The 22,264-nt window shown below is 46.0% G+C and overlaps 1 protein-coding gene across 1 annotated transcript in view; it reads left to right on the forward strand.

Moving 5' to 3' along the window:
- FRMPD2 (FERM and PDZ domain containing 2) overlaps nt 1-22,264 on the forward strand; it is a 77,035-nt gene that overhangs the window by 33,412 nt on the left and 21,359 nt on the right. Inside the window, exons 14-21 of the mRNA XM_028098892.2 lie at nt 3,646-3,783; nt 8,839-8,854; nt 9,249-9,465; nt 13,333-13,433; nt 14,607-14,699; nt 16,040-16,147; nt 16,238-16,354; nt 19,408-19,613. Coding sequence (XP_027954693.2) covers nt 3,646-3,783; nt 8,839-8,854; nt 9,249-9,465; nt 13,333-13,433; nt 14,607-14,699; nt 16,040-16,147; nt 16,238-16,354; nt 19,408-19,613 — 996 coding nt within the window. The remainder of the gene's footprint in view (nt 1-3,645; nt 3,784-8,838; nt 8,855-9,248; nt 9,466-13,332; nt 13,434-14,606; nt 14,700-16,039; nt 16,148-16,237; nt 16,355-19,407; nt 19,614-22,264) is intronic.

A 22,264-nucleotide genomic window follows, 5' to 3' on the forward strand; every position in this document is an offset into this window, starting at 1 on the left:
CCTCAGCATGAATATATATATATATATATATATTTTTTTTTATGGAAAAGTCATCCCATGAAATGATGTCACCAATTGCTTGCCAGAAATCAGGCATCTTGCACAGAAAATGACTGTCACTCTTCATGCTTCTCCAAGCACAAAATGCAGAACTCTGAACAATGCAAGAATGAGCTCGGGAAGTTGGTTTGAAATTTGCCTAATTAATAGCAGACACCAAGACTCTTCAGACAACTGCAGACCATTCATCTTGCTAGCCTGCAGGAAAATAGCAATACAGTTAGAAGACAATGCCATTTTGGAAGCTGATGATTTGTAGGCGCATTGGCAGCCTGTCTGTGACAGAGACAATGTTAGTTCAGAAGATTATCCAGTCGAGAAAGGCTTCGTTGTGGAACAACGACCCTACCCATGTTGGTAACCATTCTCAGTTATTCCTAGTTGTTTGAAAGCCTGAAGAGGAGCGCAGAGAGCAGGGGAGGATACAGGCTTGGTAAGGCTCCCTTTAAGAAAAAAAAATACCAAGTTTTGAACGCAAACTACGAAATGAAAGTGAATATTCCTTCAGCATGAGAAAAGAAATTGCCACAACTTGCAATTTAAAAATGTGAACAACTGGGTGCCTGGGTGGCTCAGTTGTTTAGGTGACTGCCTTCGGCTCAGGTCATGATCCTGGAGTCCCGGGATCGAGTCCCACATCGGGCTCCCTGCTCAGCGGGGAGTCTGCTTCTCCCTCTGACCCTCTTCCCTCTCGTGCTCTCTGTCTCTCATTCTCTCTCTCTCAAATACATAAATAAAATCTTAAAAAAATAAAAAAATAAAAATGGGAACAACTGGTGCAAAACCATCAAGTCCAAAACAATTACTGTTACTAATTCCCTCCCCGATAAACTGGAATTCCTTTTTTTCTTTCAAATGTTGGTGGCGTGCGCTCTGATGATGTTTCTATATCATGGCACTTTTGTAAAATTTTCTCTAGAGGCAGTAGAAGTATAATTTAAACTTTCTTCCAGCTTGGCTGACTGGAAGTTATTTTTCTTATTGCGAAGATGCATAAAGCCTGTAGCTCTGCACAGAGTCACACTTACTGTTTGCGTGCCTCCGCAGATTTCTGGACTACAAGTGCCGGGAATTGAACACAGTCTATTTCGTGTGATTCTCCATCAGAAAAGGAAAAAACACTGTGTGATGTGTTGAGAACGCAATATCTAGTATATTTCTGATAGGACAGAACTGCCACTTGATCGGGGTGTTTTTGAGCATTAGGTCAGTTTTTCATTTCCAACAACTGAAGGAGATTTCTGTCAGACTGGCCTCTAGCTCTGAACATTTCAAAGCTTGCTTTCTGCACTTTACAAGAACAGGTAAAGACTTGGCCAGAGCCCCGCCCGGCCCCCTCAGCTTCCTTAGCTCCATGGCAGATCTGCCTCCATCTGGAAAAGCATCATCGTTCTGCAAAGAGATACCAGACCAGACACACAAACTAGCGGGTGAACAAACAGCAATAACAATAAAACTACAGGGGATGAAATATTCGAAATGGTAAAACAATGCTTTGAAACAAGGGTGATGTTATGGAAACACCAAGTGTGTTTGTATTGCAACAACAGAGGCGTAAATAAGTTTTTTTGCTTGTACTGGAAACTCTGAGATTCAAGTTTGACATCATCTTGGGGCACCTGGGTGGCTCAGTTGGTTAAGCGACTGCCTTCGGCTCAGGTCATGATCCCAGGGTTGTGGGATCGAGCCCTGCATCGGGCTCCTTGCTCGGCGGGAAGCCTGCTTCTCCCTCTCCCACTCCCCCTGCTTGTGTTCCCTCTCTCGCTGTCTCTCTCCCTCTCTGTCAATTAAATGAATAAATAAAATCTTTAAAAAAAAAGTTTGACGTCATCTTGTTCACAGAGCTCATCTCTGTGAAAGTTTGCTTGCAGATATGGATTTCTCATCAAATGATGTTATCAAAATGGAGAAGAAATCCAAACTAACACAGTTGAAACTGTTTTCAGCTTTATGCCTGGAAATTGCACTTATTGTGGTGCTTAATACCTTAAAGCATTAGCGTCTAAAAGGAGAGTTTTGCCAAGAGTTTATGAGTTGAAAGAAATATTGGGGGGTGTGTGTGTGTGCATATGTGTGAATGATTCTCTTTTCTCAGATTTGTTAAAGAATAGTTACTAGTTTTTAAAAAAATGACATACTCATCTAAAATTTTTTAATACCTGAGTGCACTTAATATAAAATTGTCAAGACTATGAGAGCATATCAACGGGTACTGACAAAGGGGATGGATTCCAAGTAAATATTTAAGTTTGGAAAAGCAAATATTCAACTGCTGGAGTTCAGGTGTCATTACAATTTGAATACTAAGAAAAAATTATTAAGGCTAGCAGGGCAGCATCTATGAGTGTTTGAGAAAATACATTATTTTTAAAAGTACTAGATATAGTATAGTTCAATTGGACTCCAAATCCACTCACATTAGTAGAAGGAGGTTCAACATTACACTTGTCAATAAAGTGAATGAACATTTAGAAAATGCTCAAGTTATTTAAAATTAGGTTATGGGTAAAAAAAAATTCTCAGAGGAAAAGTGATGAATAATTATCTGCCTTTTGTTAATATTTGACCCTGTGGATAGAGCTTCTGGGAAATGGTGACTATTATGAATTAAAAGGGATTAGCATTAACAAGGATCAGGAGTTCCAGGGAACCCTTTCAAGCATAAGCCCTATATTTATAAAAGTTATCTTTCTAAGAGCAAGCTCAAGGCTTTTATTGAAATACCTAGAATATCTAGAGATTTTATTTAGAAGTTATATATAAATTCGTATTTAATATCATCTCTATTACTTTGCATTTTGTTGTTTTTATTAACATTGTGTATTGAAAATAGTCACGGATTTTTTTCCCCCAAAGCTCCATATAGACAGTTCCATATAGATAATCCTCTCTAGTTTATCCCACTGAGCTGTACAATATTATCACTTTGTATGTGGGCCCTGAAGGTGTAAATGTGGGGAAGCATTTCTTGGTGATGTGACCTGAATTCTGCTGCATTCTGAGGACTCTTGGTGTATTTCCTCATCTGTAGGACAAGGACAATTGTATGACCTCCCTCATTCTGTAGCTTTGAGGATGAAATGAATTAATATCAAGAAAGCACTTAGAACAGAGCCTTGCCCATAACAGCAAAAAATATGAGGATGCATACAGCAATCTTATCTTTTCTATAACCCCGCTAGCTGAAATTTTGTCTGCAACTTCTGGGAGTTTGTGTAATGAAAACTATAGGTATATTTTATGGCCTTTTGAAATGCACACTGAGGATTGTGTTCACTCCTTGCTGAAGGCCAAGTGTGTACCTGACTCATTTCATATGCTTTTCACCTAGCGCACTTCTTGGCAGTTAGCAATTGCCCGATAAACAAACATTTGCTTTGTGAATGAAGAAAAAAATAAAAAGAGGAGTCTTCTTTAATCTAAGAAACAATACTGGGTCACGGTCAGACATTTGTCATACACTTCTGGATGCCTAGTACATTGGTCCCGAACTGAGGGCTCCAGGATTTGATAACTCTGGATAGTTGTGCTTCAACGAATGGTAAACATAACGAACATATGAAAACCTGTGTTTGCTTCCTTCAGCGAAAGAAGTTCACCATCACAAGCAGCATCACTGGGAAAAAGCACGCGTTTGTCACTGATTCAGCCAAGACCTGTAAATATTTACTGGGACTCTGTTCTGCCCAGCATGGGTTTAATGCTCAGACGAGCTTCCTGCCTGTTGCAGCAGGTGAGTAGACATTATATTCTCAACCTCCGGTTCGGAAAGTTTATTATTCCATAAAACAATTTTTATAAATATCGACAGTTGACCCAGAAGCCTCTAAAAAGTTTTAGATCTCTCTAATGACTCAAGAAATACCATTAAGGTGACATACATTTTTTTCTTCGACTGGTAAATGCTAAAATAAATAACATGGGGGGGTGGGGTAAATGGATACCATCTTTCCGAAGTACAGTTGGGAGAATATATCAAAAGCCTTTAAAAAGCCTATGTCCGTTAGCCCTGCAATTTCGCTTGTAGACAGGTATTTATCCAAAGGTGATTAAATATAGAAGTACACAGAAGTTTATGCTCATGGGTGTTCACTAGAACGTTATTTATAACAGTGACCGTTTGGAAGCAAACTAAGTCTCCAAAGAGAGAAGACTAGTGAAATAAATCACAACACAGCTCTATAATTTAGCCATTAAAGTCAGTTTTTAGAGAATGATGACACGTGAAAATGTGCATGATATGGCGCTAAGTGAGGAAACGCAAAATATGAAGTTGTACCTCGTGCCGATAGAACTTTCTGCAATGATGGAAATATGCACACTGTTCGTTCTGGGGTCCCACTACCGGTGTGTACACGGTGACTCCCAGTGTGTACCTACTGAGCGCTCGAAAGGTGGCAGATAGAACTGAGGAACTACATTTTTAATTTAATTTAATTTTAACTAACATTTAAATGTGAATGGCCACCTGTGCCTGCTGCCCTGGAAAGCACTGGCCTCAACACCAGGATAGTAACTGGGTTGGTTTTAACATGTTACAAAACGAGAAAGGAAGAATCTGGAAATGAACTGCCCCAGAGTACCTTCGTGGGTTTATTATTACCTTTGTGGGTCAGGAACACAGGTGGTGGTGTTTTCTCTTTTGTGTATTTTTCAGGATTTACCACGCTTTCAACAATGTGCATGTAGAATGGCTTTAATTAGGAAAGAGACTATTAGGTGAAATGAGGCCACACCTCACAGAAGACTAGTTAATACTTATTGAGTATTTAGGAAGTGCCAAGGAACTAGTTATTATTGTACTTTCCCAGGCAGTATGCTAAGCCCTTCCATGAATTATCTCATGTATGCTCATAACACACTGTTTCCTAAAACTGCACTTGTCAGGCAGCCTAACGAGGCACGAGCATTACTGACGGAAGCGGACTGGAGCTCGCAGAAGTGAAGTAACGGCCCAGCTGGGTGGCACTCCCTGAGGCCTGGTGCCTATGCCCTTCACTCGGCCAGTACAGCCTTTTGTATCCTCCCAGAACAGGGACTTTAGGACTAGGGAGGTTTGGCGTTGAGCTTTGGGTGGATCACATTTGCTGTTGATCTCTAAGCACGATTTCTTCCTTAGTTAGAAAAGAGAACCATCTAATATAGTGGTTTTAGCCTTCATAGTCATACAGTGGTCTCTGCGTGTGCATCACCCCAGAGCTTGCTAGGGCTGCGGAATCTCAGGCCCCATACAGACCTACTGAATACAGCTGCATCTGAAAAGGAACCCAGGGGTTTGGATGCACATAAAAGTTTGAGAACCCCTCACTTGGAATGTGGCCCCTGGAGCCCAGTGGACTCGGGGCAGTGACACTTACTAGCTGTGTGACTTGAGGCAACTCACTTCCCTTCTCTGAGCCTCAGTGTCCTTGGGTGAGCACACCGGTGTCTGGTAGGCTTTAGAGGGACAATATGTGTGACGTTTCTAGCTCCGTGTCCCGTGTTCATTGCTCCGTGTGAGTAGTAATAGCAGCTCCTGCTCGCGGGCGTTTGGTTCCGTGCTAGCTAGTTCACGGGGGGGACAGTGAATACTGGGTTCTGGGGGCCTGGGATATGGGATCAATCAGGAAACAAAATCACTGAGCATTTGGATGCAGAACCAAACATAGAACATAAAGGGGACCTATGATTAGCAGCAAACTCAAATAAATTGTAAATATTTCACTGAAATCACAGAGTGGCAGTTTTAGGGTGTTTGCAGGGAAGTGGAGATAATGAATGTAAATTAATTGTATTTTACTTGCTATTGCTGAGATACAGTGTGAAACGTCATCAATATTGCTTTTATTGCCTGATACCAGTGAATATAAAATATTTATAAAGGTCTCTACAGGCTCACTTGTGAAACTAGTCCTTCTAAGCTTACTTTGCTCATAATATAGTGTTCTCTTAACTCCAAATTCTACCGTCATAAGAGTTTTCAGGAATCCAGCATTTGCATTAAAAGGGTTATTTCAGACAATTTTTCTTTTTTGGGAGCTGAGTCAATGGGATGCTATTTTCTTCTATTTTTTCTACCTTTATTGAATTATTAGTGACATAAATAAGTTTAAGGTGTACAATGAGATGGTTTGATATGCCTATCTGTTGCAAAATGATTACCACAATAAGATAGTTATCACCTCCATTCCCTCCCATAATTACAATTTTTTTGTGTGGTGATAATATTTAAGAGCTACTCCCTTAACAACTTTCAAGGATATAATACAATATTGTTAACTATACTCACCATGCTGTGTATCAGATCTCCAGAACTTATTCATGTTATAGCTTGGAGTTTGTACTCTGGCCAACATCTCCCCATTTCCCTCACCACCCCCCTCAGCTTGGGGCAACTACCATTCTCCTCTCTGCTTTTATGAGTTCAGCTTTTTAGATTCTGCATATAGTGAGAATATACAATATTTGTTTTTCTGACTTATTTCACTTAAAAGAATACCCTCAGAGTCCATCCAAGTTGTCTCAAATGGCAGGATTTCTTTCTTTTTTACGGCTGAAAAATATCATATATATGTTTTAAGTTATATATGTGTGTGTGTGTGTGTGTGTGTGTGTGTGTGTGTATGTTATATCCATGTATGCATTTCTTTTTCTGCTCATGTGTTGATGGACACTTAGGTTGTTTTCATGTCTTGGTTATTGTAAATAGTGCTTCAGTTGAACATGGGGGTGCAGAGATCTTTTCACTGTAGTGTTGTGATTTCCTTCAGGTATATACCCAGAAGTAGGATTGCTGGATCATATGGTCGTTCTAGTTTTAACTTTTTGAGGAACCTCCATACTGTTTTCCAGAGTGGTTGTACCAGTTTACATTCCCACTAAGAGTGCACAAGGGGTCCCTTTTCTCCACATCCTCGCCAACATTCGTTGTCTTTTGTCTTCTTGATGGTAACCATTTGGACAGGTGTGACGTCTTATTGTGCTTTTGATTTGCATTTCTCTGATGATTAGTGATATTGAGCACATTTTCATTGGCCTGTTGGCCATTTGTATGTCTTCTTTGGAACAATCAGATAATTTTTCTTTGCCTTTAAAAAAATGTCTTTGTATTAGAAACTCTTTCTGCAGACCCCGTTTTCAGTGATTGCATCCAGCTAAGAACTGACCATGTCCATCTGATGGCCCCATATGGTCCTCAAACTCAGCTTGTCTACAATTGATCTCATCCTCCCATATAACTCTCACCACCATGATCTTTGTCTTGTTCAACTGAGACCACCCACCCACTCTGCAAGAAACTGGGCAGGGGGCAGGGGGTTCCCAACCTGCATCCTTTTGTCACATCCCACCTCTCACCGAGTGCTCTCAAAGGGACTTGCCAATGGCGGTCATGTCCCTTAATTTTCTTGCTCTCAGCCTTCAAAGTGACCTTTTAAAAGCACCGATATGATCGTGTTCTTCCACACTGCAAATTTGCAGGCGATTTCTGCTGTCTGCAGGGACAATCCCATTGTCCTTGTGAGAGGCATGTCAGACTCTCCCCAATCTGGCCTGAACCTTGACTTATGTCTTGCCCTGAGTCCTCCACTTTACTCTCCAGCTACACTGCGTGCTGTCTTGCAGGCTGCAGAGCACGTGAAGATGGCTCAGGTCCATAGTTAAGCCTGAGATGACTGTCCCTTTGGGCCCCGGTGATCAGAAGGCTAGGCATGTCTCGGATGAATCTCCTACACTGCTGTTTTTGGCTCTGTGTCCTGGGCTCTTCCAATTCTAGTGTGGACTGTGGAGTCAGCCGACTCCAGGGTAGGTCCTGCTCTACCACTTGCAAGCCCTGGGACCTTGAGCAAATTATTAGCTCTCTTAGCCTCCAGTTCCTCCTCAGTGAAATGGGTATAATAATATCTACCCCAACAGGGTTATTGTGAGGCTTAAAGGAGATTGTATAGATAACGTGCTGACCACTGTACCAGGCACGTAATAAGCATTCAGCATACATGATGAGTCGTTGGTGTTGACGTTACTGTTGTTGCCTTGTGTCTGAATGGGCCCAAGCTCTAGTGTGAGATACTATACAACTCATGCAAAAGCTGCAGGTCATATTCAAATTGCTTACCATCCTTTGTTCTCTTTTGCCCACTGTGTATGAATGGTAGTACCAAATGCCTCACAGACACAGAAAGTTCTCAAGAAGTATTTTTGAAAGACTACCTTTTTCAGGGGGCACAGCCCTGGCCATGGACCAGACACCATCATAGATAAGGGGGGTTTCTGCTTGAGAAAATACATGCTCACGGACCCCCGGACATGGAAGCATTTCACCGTGCTTTGCACACGTGTACACACACACACACACACACACACACGCACACACACACAAAACCAGAGCCACAGAGGCGCCATGTGCCTGAACGTTTTTTCCTTCTGTTTTAGCAGGGAACAGATGGCCAGAATTTAGTCATCATTTTCCTTTTTCACAATACAAACTGGGCTTTATAAAGCCTAGTTAATTTAAGGACTCTATCCATCAAATCTCAATTTCTTATGAATGATATGAATAGTGGTGAGAGTCACTTACATGCGTGGTCTCAAGTTAGGGACTTCATTAGAGCCATTTATTACATCTTTCTGCATGAAGAAGAAAGGGAAGCTCAAGGCTGGGAGACTTAATACATCTGACATATATTCATATTTCAGAATATTGGATCTTAAATATTATTACCAGGAAAACTAAACTGTGTAGAGGTTAAAGATTATATTCCATGGGCCAGAGCCTAATCTTGGAGCCCAGGTAATTTGAAGGCCCATTTGTTACAACGTTTGTGGGGACGGTTTTGTAAAGGCAGCGAGCAGAATGGATGGTGGCAGTAAATCTTATACCAGGCTCTTTCTACAAGTTTTATTGCGACATTGCCATGAATGTTAACACCCATCAGAACCTTGGCTGGGGGCCGTCAGCTACAGGGGGAGGGAGAATATCTCCTTTCCCTTCCTATGTTCTGAGGTTGCTTTCATTAGCGAGTGCTCATTAGGAAGGCTTGGCATCCTTGGGACTAATTGCAAGAATCCCGAGTCAGCCTGAGGACAGATTGTGCAGAAAGAAAAGCAACAATAGAACCTGGGATCTGTGATGCATTGTTGCCCCAAGAGTGAAAGATCCAGCATCATGCTTTTTGTATCTATGTTGCTCATGTTTTTCTCCCATATTTCAGGCCATGATAAATGTGTACAGATGCCCAATATGAGTCTTGCACACCTGCCCCAGTCCAAGAGTCTCACTTGGATTCAGAGATTGTCGAGCTCAGAAAACGCGCTGTTCACACCCACGCCCAGGCTGGAGGCCACCGCAGGGGGCCTGCTGCCCACGTCGCCGGATAACTTCACTGTGGAAACCAGCAAGGGAACTGCGGCACAGGGAAACCGAGGCAGGTGGGTTTGACACATCTGTTCTCTGAACCCAAACCATTTTGTAGTCGGCACTCTGGAGCATTCCGTCCCTGAAGGAATTGGTTAAAGGAGGTTAGATGTCTAAGGGAAGTATCAATTCCATAGAAATTTCGTGAAGGAAGGCCCTGGGCAAAGTCTCTGCTGAAGTCTGCAGGGCACACGTCCCATCCCCCGTGCGGTTGCTCTGTGTTTTGGTGGAGAACGAACTAGGTGATGAGACAAAACCAAGGAGGACGAAATAAATGGGTCATAATAAGCCTGTTCGGTGTCACCATGAGCCAGGGCCTGTTGCAAGTACTTGCACACATCAACGGATTCTACCCTCAGCTGCCCTGCCCTACGGAGTGGTTTCTATCATTCTCCCGGTTGTACCGGGGAAGAAATGGAGAGTTCGGGGTTCGAGCACATGCCGCTGGCCCCGGAGGGCAGACTCCTAACCCCTACGCTATGCTGCTTTCTCTACGGATGGATGGCTTGTCATTTAATTTGTAAGTGAAAATAATGAGCTCCGAAACACAACTTTCCATTATAACACATGGATCCATAAACTTAAAAATAGCCTAGAAGTTGGATTACACTTACACTGCAAATTCTAGAAATAACAGAGATGCACACAGGCAGCACGTGACCACTGAAGGTTGCCGGAGGAGCTGCTTTTTGCAACGAGTTACACATTTCCTTCAGCAAGAGGGCATGGATGATTCGTCTGAACTGTGATGTCTGTCTGTCTGGAGCTACCTACCTAGACGTCTTTTATATGTGTAAACATTATATATCCCAAAGTAATTCTTAGAAGGTTATTGCCCCAAATTCTACTGATGCAAATGTGCATCACCATGCAGCGCAAATGAAATCAGTAATGATGGAGCCAGACTGCTGGTGGACGAATTGTTGTGTAACAGAGGACACTCTAAAGCACGGTGGCTTAGTTAGAACACCAGCCATTTTGTTATTCTCTTTCACAGTTTTGTGGGATAGAAGTTCAGGCAGGCCTTCGCTGGGTGACTCTTCCTCTTCGTGCGGCATGGCCTGGGGTCACTGATGGTGCTCAGCAGGACTGGTCTGGAGGCTCCGAGATGGCTTTACTTACACGTGCGGCCCCTTGGTAGGGATGGCTGGGACGGTGTCACTCCTTCTGTGGCCTCGGGCCCTCCCCACATGGTGCCTCCAGCCAGGCAGTCAGGCTCCTACCTGGCAGCTCAGGGCTCCATGGGCCCAAGGTGAGGCTTCTAGTCTTCTTAAAGGCTCGGCCTAGTGCTGACATGGTGTCGCTTCCGCCAGCCTCTTTCGGTCAAAGTACTCCCAGCTCAGCACAAATTCAAGGGTAGCAGAAAGAGGCTCCACCTCTTGATGTGGGAGTGTCAAAGAGTGTGTGGCCGTGTTTCATCTGTCATTCGGGTTGATAGTACTTGACAACATGTTCTCGATGAAAAGCCTGAAGAAACTGTGACTGACTCAAGGCCACCTTGAGGATGTGTTGACTGCAAAGGATCCTCCCCAAGGGTGGTGGGCTTGCAGGGATCTGCCAGTGGGCTCACACAGTAGGGCCTCCACAGCACTGCGTGGCAGCCAGCCTTCTCAATAGAAAGCTGAATCAGAGGCCTCAGTAAACCCTGCCACCACTCTAATTTTAGTTTACGAACACCACATTTTCAGGTCCCTTAATAACTCACCCCGGAGGTTACTGGTAACCCTTACGTGAAAAGGGAAATTGGGTCCTTGGCCAGCTGGAAGGTCCCCAGAAGCACAGCTTGAGACCGTGACTGGGTGCAGCTGGCTTTGTGGAGGTGGTGCCAGGAAGCAGGAGTGAGTAGGGAGAGTGAGACAGGGAGGGAAAATGCGAAAAAAGAGGGCGGGGGGACGCTTGGGTGGCTCAGTCGGTTAGGCATCCGACTCTTGGTTTCGGCTCAGGTTGTGATCTCAGGGTCGTGGGATCGAGCCCCGCGTTGGGCTCTGTTCTCAGCCTGGAGTCCGCTTGTCCCTCTCCCTCCCCCTCTGACCCTGAGGGCAGTGTCATCAAAGTAGCTGGTGTGGGCATCCAGGCCTGCCTTCCAAAGACAAGTGTACAGAAGCCTTCCCAGAACTGTCCGTCTGAGGGACAGGCACGTGGACACTTCTGTACTGGCTCCCACCCCCTCTGCTGGAACGCTCTCTGCGGGAGGCATGAGCTCTCTCACACTTTTAGGCAAGGTGGGGAGAGTGGGGGAGGAGGGCGCCAGAACTCTTTTCAGCTTGCATATGCTGAAGCTATATGCATTAAACGATAATCCCCATCCTCCCCCCTGGGTCCCTGGAGCCACCATTCTACCTTCTGCCCCCGTGACTCTGATTCCTCTCACTGCCGCAGTTTGCCCTTCTGTGGCTGGCAGTAAGCACCACGGCCTTCTTAAGCAGAAGGGGCACTTGTGGCCAGATCAGGTGGGCCATGGAAACCTGGGGCAAAACAGTCCTTTCCTTCCTGCAAAAGCCCTCCCAAATGTCCTCATAGCCGATCTTGGCCCCTCCAGGACTTTGGATGTCGCCTTCCTCTAAAGCCCGTGCCTTGTCCTGGGCAGGTTGCTTGGCTCTGCCTGGTATGAAAGGCCCCCACCACACATCCTGCAGTGGGCTGGGGACTCCCAGAAGGCAGGGCCCACGTCAGATCCACCTTTAGTCTCAGTGGCTTACCACCCAGGGCCTGACACCTGGCAGGTGCTCAGTCAGCTAGGGTTGAACTTGCTGAAATGCACAGTATCAACAGGAGTCAAGGCAGACTGAGGCCTCATCTCTAATCTCTGAAGAATGGCTCTGTGCCTGCCCCTCGCCCTTGCACCTGCCTTCTCTCCCGCTTCACTACTGTTCTTCCCTCTGGAGCTCTGGCCCCTCTGGACAGTGTCAGGCTCCATGCCAAGAGCCCTTGGAGTCACAGATCCAAGGGGCCAGGGAGAGGCTCAGTGGGAGGTTGCCCACGCTTACATCCCTGCCTTCGTCTGGCTGCCTGAAGCAGTGGGGCGGGTGTGAGCTAACTAGCTTGGGGCCAGTCTGGGTGAGGAAGGGCCAGATCTGTCCGATGGTGGCTTTCCTGGCCTTCCTTTCTTTAGAGGAGGCCCAGGGCTGTTTTTTTCCAAGGCTCTGAGCCCTGGCAGCTGTGCATCTACTCTTCCTTCTCACTCTCTACTTTGCTCATCCCTCCATGTAGCTTATCTTGTGCACAGCTGACCCTGCGGGATGGGGCAGTGTCACCCCTGAATTCATTATTCTCCTAGTGCATAGTGTACTCTTTGTTTACTAGAACACTGGCTCAGCCAGGGCCAGCTGCATGCCTGCATGAAAGGGTCTTGTTTTAAGCTTGGTATGATGAGGGGGTGGTCAACCCCCTGCCTGCAGGGATCAAGCAGGTAAGTTACTGTGCGGAGACTGCAGGGCATCACTGAGGGGGTGCTGGAGTGTGTCCAGCCCGACTCAAAACAGAAGCAAACAACAAAAACTCAGGACCCACTAAGCTCCATACTTACTACCTTATTTTGGAGCCAAACATGTACTATCATTTCACAAGCATGGGAAATAATATTATTCCTATTTTCTGGTTAAGGAAAAGGAGGTTTTGAAGGGCACATATCCAACTGGAAGGAGAGACAGGAGGAGTCTCATAGGAGGCTTGGGGGACTCTAGGGTCCCCTCTGAGACAGAAAGACCCCAAAGCTATTCTTCCCAGTACACTCCTGACAACCAGGTCAGCCCATGATGGGGTCTGTCGATGGGTCTCCTGGCTGATGGGGCTGCCTTCCCCAGGCCACCATGCAGACTCGGAAATGCCAGGAAGGTGCCTCTTAGAGTCACTGTTTCTCATCTTGTGGCCTTTCCCTGCAGCCCTGGTGCAGGTCGGGAGCAGCTGGAGACCATCTGTTTGATCCAGAAGCCAACGACTTGTGACCCTGTCTCCGGGCTGCCTGTCGAGAGCGTGCACAGGGGTATGGGCTGGGGCGTGGGCCGGGTTTGGGAAAAAGGAAACCTGACGTGTGACGCTTGCTTGAAAACTTTTGCCTCTACTTCATTTTGCCTACCCAGTAATAGTCACAAACTTTTTGTTTTTTTTAAATTAATTTCAAAACTACTTATGGTCAGGATGAGCCCTTGCAGTCCACCTTTGGCTTGGGCTGGGCAGGTGGATCTGAAATGTGTTAGTGCGGGTGAAGGTCCTCAGCGCTCTGGTCCAGCACGAGGACAACCTGCTGTGGAGTGGTGTGGTTAGAAACACACTGGCCACTTCAGTTCCAATCTTCACGGACCCAGAATATCAGCTCTCACTCTTTACCAGAAAACATAGACAGTGTAGGCAGCGTTCTCCTGTCATACATCCTCTGGGGAAGACCCCAGGGAAAGTAAAGACAGAAAGATTCCAGAACTAGGGAAAATTAGACTTGGCTAGCCTTCACTCTGGGGACTGACTCTGGAACACCACTGGGCAGCTCTTTACCATGAACTGTCATCAGGCTCTGCTATGGTCCCTGGGTGGGGGGTGGGGGGAGAGATGTGGAGAGCGTGGAGTGGTGGGTCAGATTTGGGGGATTTTTGCCCAGTGCTCTGTGGTCAGCATTGGAGCGCTCCACCCCAGGACTCCAGCTTGCCCAGAACAACCTCAGGGCCATGCTTTGGGTCCCCTCCAAGATCCAAGCTCTGGGGGAAACCCTGCAGGGTGCCCTTGCTGATCCGTGGGGCCGTGTTGCCTCTGATTATTAGAGACCCAGGAGGGGAAGGCTTTGCTAACCCATCTCTGTGCTCTAGCCTTAGTGTTATTTTTCACTGCCCCCAAGTACATCTCTGCTAAACTCTGTCTTGCCCCGAGACCGATGCAGGAAAAAGTAGCTATAGTAAGTTGTAGAGAAAACAAACCCCGGGTCCGTTGCCCCCACTCTTGCCTCTGTTCTTGATGAGCCAGTGCTGACCCAGTGAGGGTATTGTGCTGCCGAAGGAAGCACAGCCACCCAGTGAGGGGAATCAGAAGTGCGTGTTCTGTGATCCATTCCTGGCATCGTGTGTGTGTGAGCACATGTGCGTGTGTAAAATACTGTCTACCCCTTTTGTATGAGGTCTCAGATAATTTGGGGAAAAAGCACAACGTGGGGCTTTGTTTCCATGTCTAGGGCCACAAAAGAACAGGAGAAAGGGCTTTATAGCTGAGCCGGAACGGGAAATCGTGCACGTGACTCTGACCCGCGATCCACATGGTGGTTTCGGTAAGAGGGCTTCTGGGAGGTGAGACCCGGTCTCTCCCTCCACACAGAAGGGAGGCATGTGCCATTTCCCCTTTTGACTTTTCTACTCCCCTCTCCTGCCTCTCTCCCTGCCTTTTTCAGTGATCACTCCCTTTTCTTCCCTTTAAGTGTCCCTAACAAATAATGGGAATTTTGGGGCAAAGTTCTCCTTTTAAGCCTGATAAAATTTGGGGGTTCATATCTTGAGAATTTAAGTACAAGACAGATAGAGATTTTTAGGGGTGCCTGGGTGGCTTAGTCAGTTAAGCTTCTGACTCTTGATTTTAGCTGAGGTGATGAGCTCGGGGTCATGAGATGGAGCTCTGCATCTGGCTCCGTGCTGGGCGTGGAGCCTGCTTAGGATTCTTCCTTTCTCCCGCCCTCTGCCCCTCCCCCACTCTCTCTCTTTCTCTCTCTAAAAAAAAGAAAGAGACTTTTTATCCTAATACCATGTAACCTTTCTCTAGCATACTTAGATTCTTAGTGACGGGAAGGAATAGTCAGTCTTTTTCACATCTATTGTTTATTACATTTAAAGGCCCTGAAAAACCACACAAGAAACGAAACACTGAGACCAGATACTCTTAAAAATCGTCTCTTTCTGGATAAGATCTTGCCATTTGAGACAATGTGTGTGGACCTAAAGGGTATTATGCTAAGTGAAATAAGTCAGACAGAGAAACACAAACACCATATCATTTCACTTACATGTGGAATCTAAAAAAAAAAATGAATAAACAAAAAGCAGAATCAGACTGATAAATACAGAGAACAAACTGATGGTTCCAGAGGGGAGGGGGGTGGGGAGTTGGGCAAAATGGGTGAAGAGGAGTGGGAGATCAGGTCTCCAGTTATGGCATGAGTAAGTCAGGAGAATGAGAGGCACAGCATAAGGAATACAGTTAACAATACTCTAACAGGGATGTATGGGGACAGACGGCAGCTACACTTGTGGGGAGCACAGCGTCACGTATGAACTTGTTGAATCACTGGGTTGCCCACCTGAAACTAATGTAACATTGTGTGTCAACTATACTAAAAGAAAAAAAATATCTCTTTCCTATTTCTGATTATCTACTGGGGCAAAATCCAGTGCACATTGATGGGTGGTGTTCCTAGCTTTAGCTGTGTTTACTAATGGGGGGCAGTCAACTTTCCTCCATGTGTCTTGCAGAGTGGAAAGAGCTGTTTGAGACTCAGAGGACTTAGCTAGAAATAGCAGTAGCCCCACTTGGCAGCTGTGCGATCTCAAGCAAATAACCTAACCTCTCTGGGCTGCAAAATCATTAAGTATTGTCTTATTAAATATCATTGGATTACAGGCTTTGTCATTAACGAGGGAGAAGGTGTTGGCAAAGCTGACCCTGGCATCTTTATATCTTCTATTATACCTGGGGGACCAGCTGAAAAAGCTAAAAAGATCAAACCAGGTACATCTTTTTGAAATTGCCAGAGACTTTGCCTTCAGGAACTCCTCTTTCTTTCCTTGATGGGGTGACTGAGATGTTTTATTTTTCCAGGAGGGCAGATACTAGCCTTGAATCACATCAGTCTGGAGGGCTTCACGTTCGACATGGCTGTTAGAATGATTCAGAATTCTCCTGACAGCATAGAATTAATCATTTCTCAGTCAAAAGGTACGTCTTCACTTGTGTTCAGAAGCTGGAGAACCTCTTCTATCTTCAGCAGTTTGTTATTACCATGAGGTACTAGACCTTTAAGTTTACTTGGGCTTGACGTTGCTTTTCTCCTGGTGGTGGCTTGCAAAGGAGCACCGTTGTGACACAAATCCATAAAAAGCCTGGCAGCCTTACGGGCAGACTGGGCTCTGCTGTTGCTTGCTCTGCCCGATGGGAGCGGCCTACTCCACTTCTTTATTGGATATGGCCCGTCCAACTGTTGCGTGGTTTTCTGCCCACTTTGCTTGCGTGACAGGGAGGACAGTCATTTTCTCACCCAAGTCCTTATGGAAAGTGGCTGCTCCAGAGTTTCTACGTAGTTGGGGCTTAGATGTGGCAATCAGCTGGGGAGGAGACCGGAGAGCTGTTCTTGACCGTGAGCTCACACAGCTGGCTTGCTGGTCTTAACTGGTTAAGATTTGGCCTGCTGGAGATTATCCAGAACAGTAAAGTCTTTTAAAAGATGCTTTTATTTATCCTTTAGGTAAGTATGAGAGAGCAATAATTGCCCATATCAAACAATAATCTTATTATGTTTACTTGGAGCAGGTTTGGGAAGGTGGGTAGAAGTAATGGGGGATGCGGGGCACCTGGATGGCAGTTGGTTGAGCATCTGACTCTTCATTTCCGCTCAAGTCATGATTTCAGGGTCGTGAGATCGAGCCCCTAGTTGGGCTCCACGCTCAGGGTGGAGTCTGCTTGGGATTCTCTCTCTCCATCTCCCTCTGCAGCACCACCCCTTCTCAAATAAATCTTAAAAAAAAAAAAAGAAGTAATAGAGATGTTAACGTTTCTTTCCCTCCTGGTTACCTGGAATCACCACTGAGTTTTGGTTGAATGATCCTGAAATTTAATCACAGACTGCCTGTGAATTCAGGCTCCTAGATTTCTTTCTCACACTCCAGGGTATCTGGACAATTTCCCCATATGTCCAGAAATGATTCACATCACACCAACCAACATTTTCTACGTCTTCAATGTAGACACCCCATTTGCCTTGCCCTCTGAAAACCACATGCATCCTCGCCCTCTTGCACACGTTTACACCGTGGCCAGATGGTTTTCCCAGGTGTTGCAGCTGCTCCAAGCACAGGGTTTGGGAGGTGGCAAAGCTGGAACCTCAGCACGTGCCTTCCATCCTGTGGTTGGAGCTGACCCAGGGGCTTGGCCCCAGCTCTTGAGAAACACCAGCCCCAGTTCACAGTCTCTGTTGCATTTCCCAACACTGTCACTGTTCTTACCATAATATTTTAGCCTTCCTTGCATTTCCCTCCACGTGCACAGGACTAGGATGGAAAGGAGGCATCAAATCATCCTTTTTGTCAGGAAACAATGCAGCTGAGTTGGGAATGATTCAGTGTCATTCAAGGCTGGCCGTTGTGATGGAAGGTGTCACAAGTGGGCCCCCAAAGTCTGTGAGGCTCAAACCAGTTTCACACTAGAATTTTGGACAATGGCTTTCCCATAATGCCTGTGAATTACATGTCTTTCCACCCTAGGGCCCCGGTCCCCTGTTGGCAACTCTGCTTCACCACAGTTGGGGTTCATTACACAGCTGCGGAGGCTTGACCGCCGTGAATTTCTACCCGGTTAGCTTGCTGTTGGGGCAGGTGCTCTACACTGGAGGTCAGGGACGAGAAGATAACATTCCCATCACGGGGAGCCATCACTCTCTACAGCAGATTGAGTTTTCATTCCCCACAGAAGGTCTCCTAGCTTGTATTTCCGTGAGGCGGGCTCACATTGTACAGCTTCACTTTTTAATTCAATCATAAGTTATATCCTCATCTCTCATGGAGGGTATGGGAGAAAATGAGCAGATGCTTCCAACATTGCCAGAAGGACAAGGACAGTAGAATCTGTGAATGAGATAGTTAGGAATAAGGCGTTACGGAACGGTCGCCCCACCATTCCCTCCTGAATACCTTTAGGTTTGAGTAACTTCCAATCTAATTCATTAAATTACAGTTCCTTCAGTGTGTGATTTTGGGTACTTCCCTGAGTGCTAATGGGTCTGTATCAAAAGTAAACCTACTTGTATGTTTCTATATCCACATCTAAAGAAAATTGGACTATCCTGCCTTTCTCCCACATATATTTGTTGAACAGCTGATATTAACATATTAATAGTAAATACCTTTATTGAGGCTCTACCACGTGCTAAACTGATTTCTCTTCATCTCTCTCTGTACATATGCAAAATCTCTCTCCATATATAACTTCTAAGACTTACCAACCCAAAAAGGTAGTTGATATTATCTCTACTTTAATTAGAAGGAAATTGAGGTCCAGAAATTTAAGTACCTTGCCTAAGATTTTACCTATTGATTCCTGACCTCACGTTTGTTTCCCTGTTCTGTGCCAGGTCAAGGGTCAGACATGGGGTAAATAGGAGTCAGTGGCCCAGTTTTTGCCCACAAGGAGTCCACTATCTTGTTATGACCAAGTCCTCCCTCAAAGACCTAACATGTTGTTCTTTGGATCACATGTTGATTACAGGTGTGCTCAGTGGGATTTCTGGAAGAGGCCGAGTTTAAGGGCACCACCACATGCTAGCTATGGGATGCTGGGCAAGCTACTTAATCCTCTTGACTCTGCTTTCTCATATTTGAAGTGGGATAACACCTTCCTGGTAGATGTGTTTAAAAGATGGAAAGATATATACATATAAAATGTGTGTGTGTGTGTGTGTGTGTGTGTGTGTGTGTGTGTGTATTGCCCATCACATGGCAAGACATTAGTAAGACGGAGCTGGCATTATTAACTCTCCAGTTGCTCCTATATTTTCATAGTTGAGTCACAAACCTCTACATAGGTTTTTAAATCACACCCAGAATCTTCCCTTTCTCTATTCCAAATGCATCCTCCTTCCCAAGGTGCTAAACTCACATCGGTCCCAGCAGCTGTCAAAGGTCTGTCTGTCATTGGAGGAAGATCCTGTACCCATGTAGCATGATTCCACTGAGAAGTCAGCCTTTCCAAGCTGCTGACTTCATGGCTTGTTTTTATAGGTATCTGTGGAAATACCCCAAGTGAGGAAAACAATAGCACGTCCAATTCTGGGATCTTCTCTACAGACAGCCCAAACAACGGGCACCAGGGAAGTCTTTTGTCCCACATGCAAGACCAGGAGAAAAACACTGAAGAACTCGAAGCGGCTCAGACTCAGAGCTTACTGCCCAGGGTGAGGCCTCAGCTTTCCCCTCTGCCATTGAAGGTAATCATCCCCTTGGTTCCCTCTCTAGAATTTGGAGGAAAGAGAACAGGCTGTGTGGAGCCCAACGGTTCTGGCTCCAAAGTCCCTCTTTGCTTTATTTTTTGCCGTGCCAACTGGATAGAATTTACTTAATCCGATGACCTTCAGCTTTCTCATCTGCAAGATGGAAATAAATGCCTAAACTGCATGGTTGTTGAGAAGAACATAAAGGGAAAAAGGCAAAGCTCCTGGTGCAGTGCCTGGGCCATGGGGCCCAGTGTTTGATCCTCCAGTGTCCTCACTCACTGATTATACTTGTTACTGGTAATAACATTGGCTGCCACTGAGGGCAATGTATGGACAGACATTCTTGGCCTCTAGTTGGTCCTCAATGGCTTTGCTCTTGACAATGCCAGGGAGGAAGAGGAGAAGGCCAGCTTTGGGATACAGAGGCCTATGTACTTCAGTCCCAGGGCGGCCGCCTCAAGCTGTGTCTCCTTGGACACTGGGTGGAAAGGTCTCCTTTTGCCCTCTAGAACTTTCTCCCTTCTGCTCTGGGCCCCAGGAAGCTGATGTTCACAGACCCTGTCGGCCTTCTGTCTTCTGGATGGTTCTGTCCAAGAGAGGCCCCTCTCCACTTTCCTTACTCTCACACTAGGATCCCACTAGGACAACGCTTCTGACACTGTTGTGGTTTTTCACCCCAGAAACAATTCTGACAGTAATTGAGTGGAGTTAGCACCAGATCCCACAGGTTTTGTGGGACTGGACTCAGTCCCACAAGACTGCCTCCATCTGTTGGACTCAGTCCCACAAGACTGACACCAATCACAAATAATAGGTCTCCAAGTTCCCCACACTTGTCTGAAGTTGGCTACAAATTGGAGGTTCCCATGTCCCCTCCTTGGGCTTGATAATTTCCTAGAGCAGCTCAAAGAACCCAGGACAACAGTTTTCTTGTTACTGCCAATTTATTACAAAGGATGTTTTAAGGGGTACAAGTGAACAGCCAGTGAAGAGATGCACAGGGCAAGGTCTGGAACATCCCGAGTATAGGAACTTCTGTCTCTGTGGACTTGAGGTGTGTCATTCTCCCAGCACATATATGTGTCCACCAACCCAGAAGCTCTCTGGACCCCATGCTTTTGGTATTTTTGTGGAGACTTTCTCACTTAGGCATGATGGATCATGAACTCAATCTCCAGTTCCTCTCTCCTCCCCAGTGGATGGGGCGTGGGGTGAGGTGGCAAGTTCCAAGCTTTGAATCATGGCTTGGTCTTTCTGGTAACTAGCCCCTATCCTGAAGCTATCCAGAAACCCACCAAGAGCTGCCTTTTTAGAACAAAAGACTATCACCCAAGAAATTCCAAGGGCTTTGAGAGCTCTGTGTAAAAAACTAGAGCCAAAGACCAGCTATTAGAACAACAGATGCTCCTAGTCTCTTAAGACTTAGGAAATTACAAGGGTAGAGGGAGCTCTGTGCCAGGAAGTGAGGAGAGGCCAATATATATATTTGCTATTATTTCACACCGTGGTGGTAGCCAGCCTTTGGGGGTGAACAAGGACAGTATTGTCACTCTCTGTCTGTGATCAGGTGGGCTATGTCCCTCTCCTGAAAGCACAGCTCCTATCATGTGCTCCTCGCTGTAGAACTATTCTCTAGTTTCCATCGGCCATGCCCTCCTTTTGCTCCTCAGGCTTAGAGAAGGGAACGGCTCCTACTGTTTCTAGCCCCAGGGTGTCTGGCCCTCCTTATTGGTTTCTTTAAGTGGCAACATCTCTGAAAGCAGCCCTCTTGGTCCTAGCTCTCCTCCGTGGCCCGGGTTGAGCCTGTAAACCTTTGCTTTCTTGCTGGGACTCTGACTGAAATAGGCAAGTTACCCCACCTCTCTCCTTCTCATTTTATCCTTTGTGAGTAGATGTAATGTTGTCCACGGAGCTGTGGATGCAGAAGTGTCTCGCTGTAGGGCTCCAGGAATGTTAGCTCCTTCCTACTTGGCCATGGTGCTCAGCTGGATGGTGCACCCCATGAAGAGCTGGATGAGGGGTCAGCAAGAGAATACTCCTAAGAGTGGACATTTATTGAGGGAGGAACCATGTGTCAGGCAGCACTCCGAGCACCTACATGTGTTATATCACATAAGCTTCATTATAGGCCTATGAGATAATTATCATCAGCGACCATTTTTATAGGTGGGGTACCTGAGGCACAGAGGGGAAAGGAATGTGCCCAAGGTCTCTCAGGGAGCAGGAGGCAGAGCTGGGATTTGAATCCGAGAAGTGGGACTCCAGAGCAGAAGCCTTCACCCCGGGGCTGTATTTCAGAGGGCCCTCCTTGTCAGGAAGCAGGGCCAAAAGGGATTCAAGTTGGGACCTCTGAGGCTGCAAACCTGTGGGCTGGTTTTTATGAGCTGTTGAAGGGAGCAGTGGTGTTCCAGGGCCACAGCTGCTCATGGCACAGGCTGTAGACGCTGCGCAAGCCAGGTTCTTCTGGGTCACGGGGCCAGCTGTGGGCAGGTAACTTTCTGTGGTGTGGTTGAGTTCACACTCTTGCTTTGGACTTCAACCTCAGCGGTTGCTTTACTCTTTGAATTTTAAAGTTTGGACAAAACACCTTGCCAGACTACACAGTCTGGAGTGTCTCTGGAACAACTGGAGTTTTGTCTGTTCTA

The sequence above is a fragment of the Eumetopias jubatus genome, unplaced genomic scaffold (assembly GCF_037043125.1).
Source record: "Eumetopias jubatus isolate StellerSeaLion01/CBP00866 unplaced genomic scaffold, mEumJub1_p1.0 scaffold_17, whole genome shotgun sequence".
In the NCBI taxonomy this organism is placed as follows: domain Eukaryota; kingdom Metazoa; phylum Chordata; class Mammalia; order Carnivora; family Otariidae; genus Eumetopias; species Eumetopias jubatus.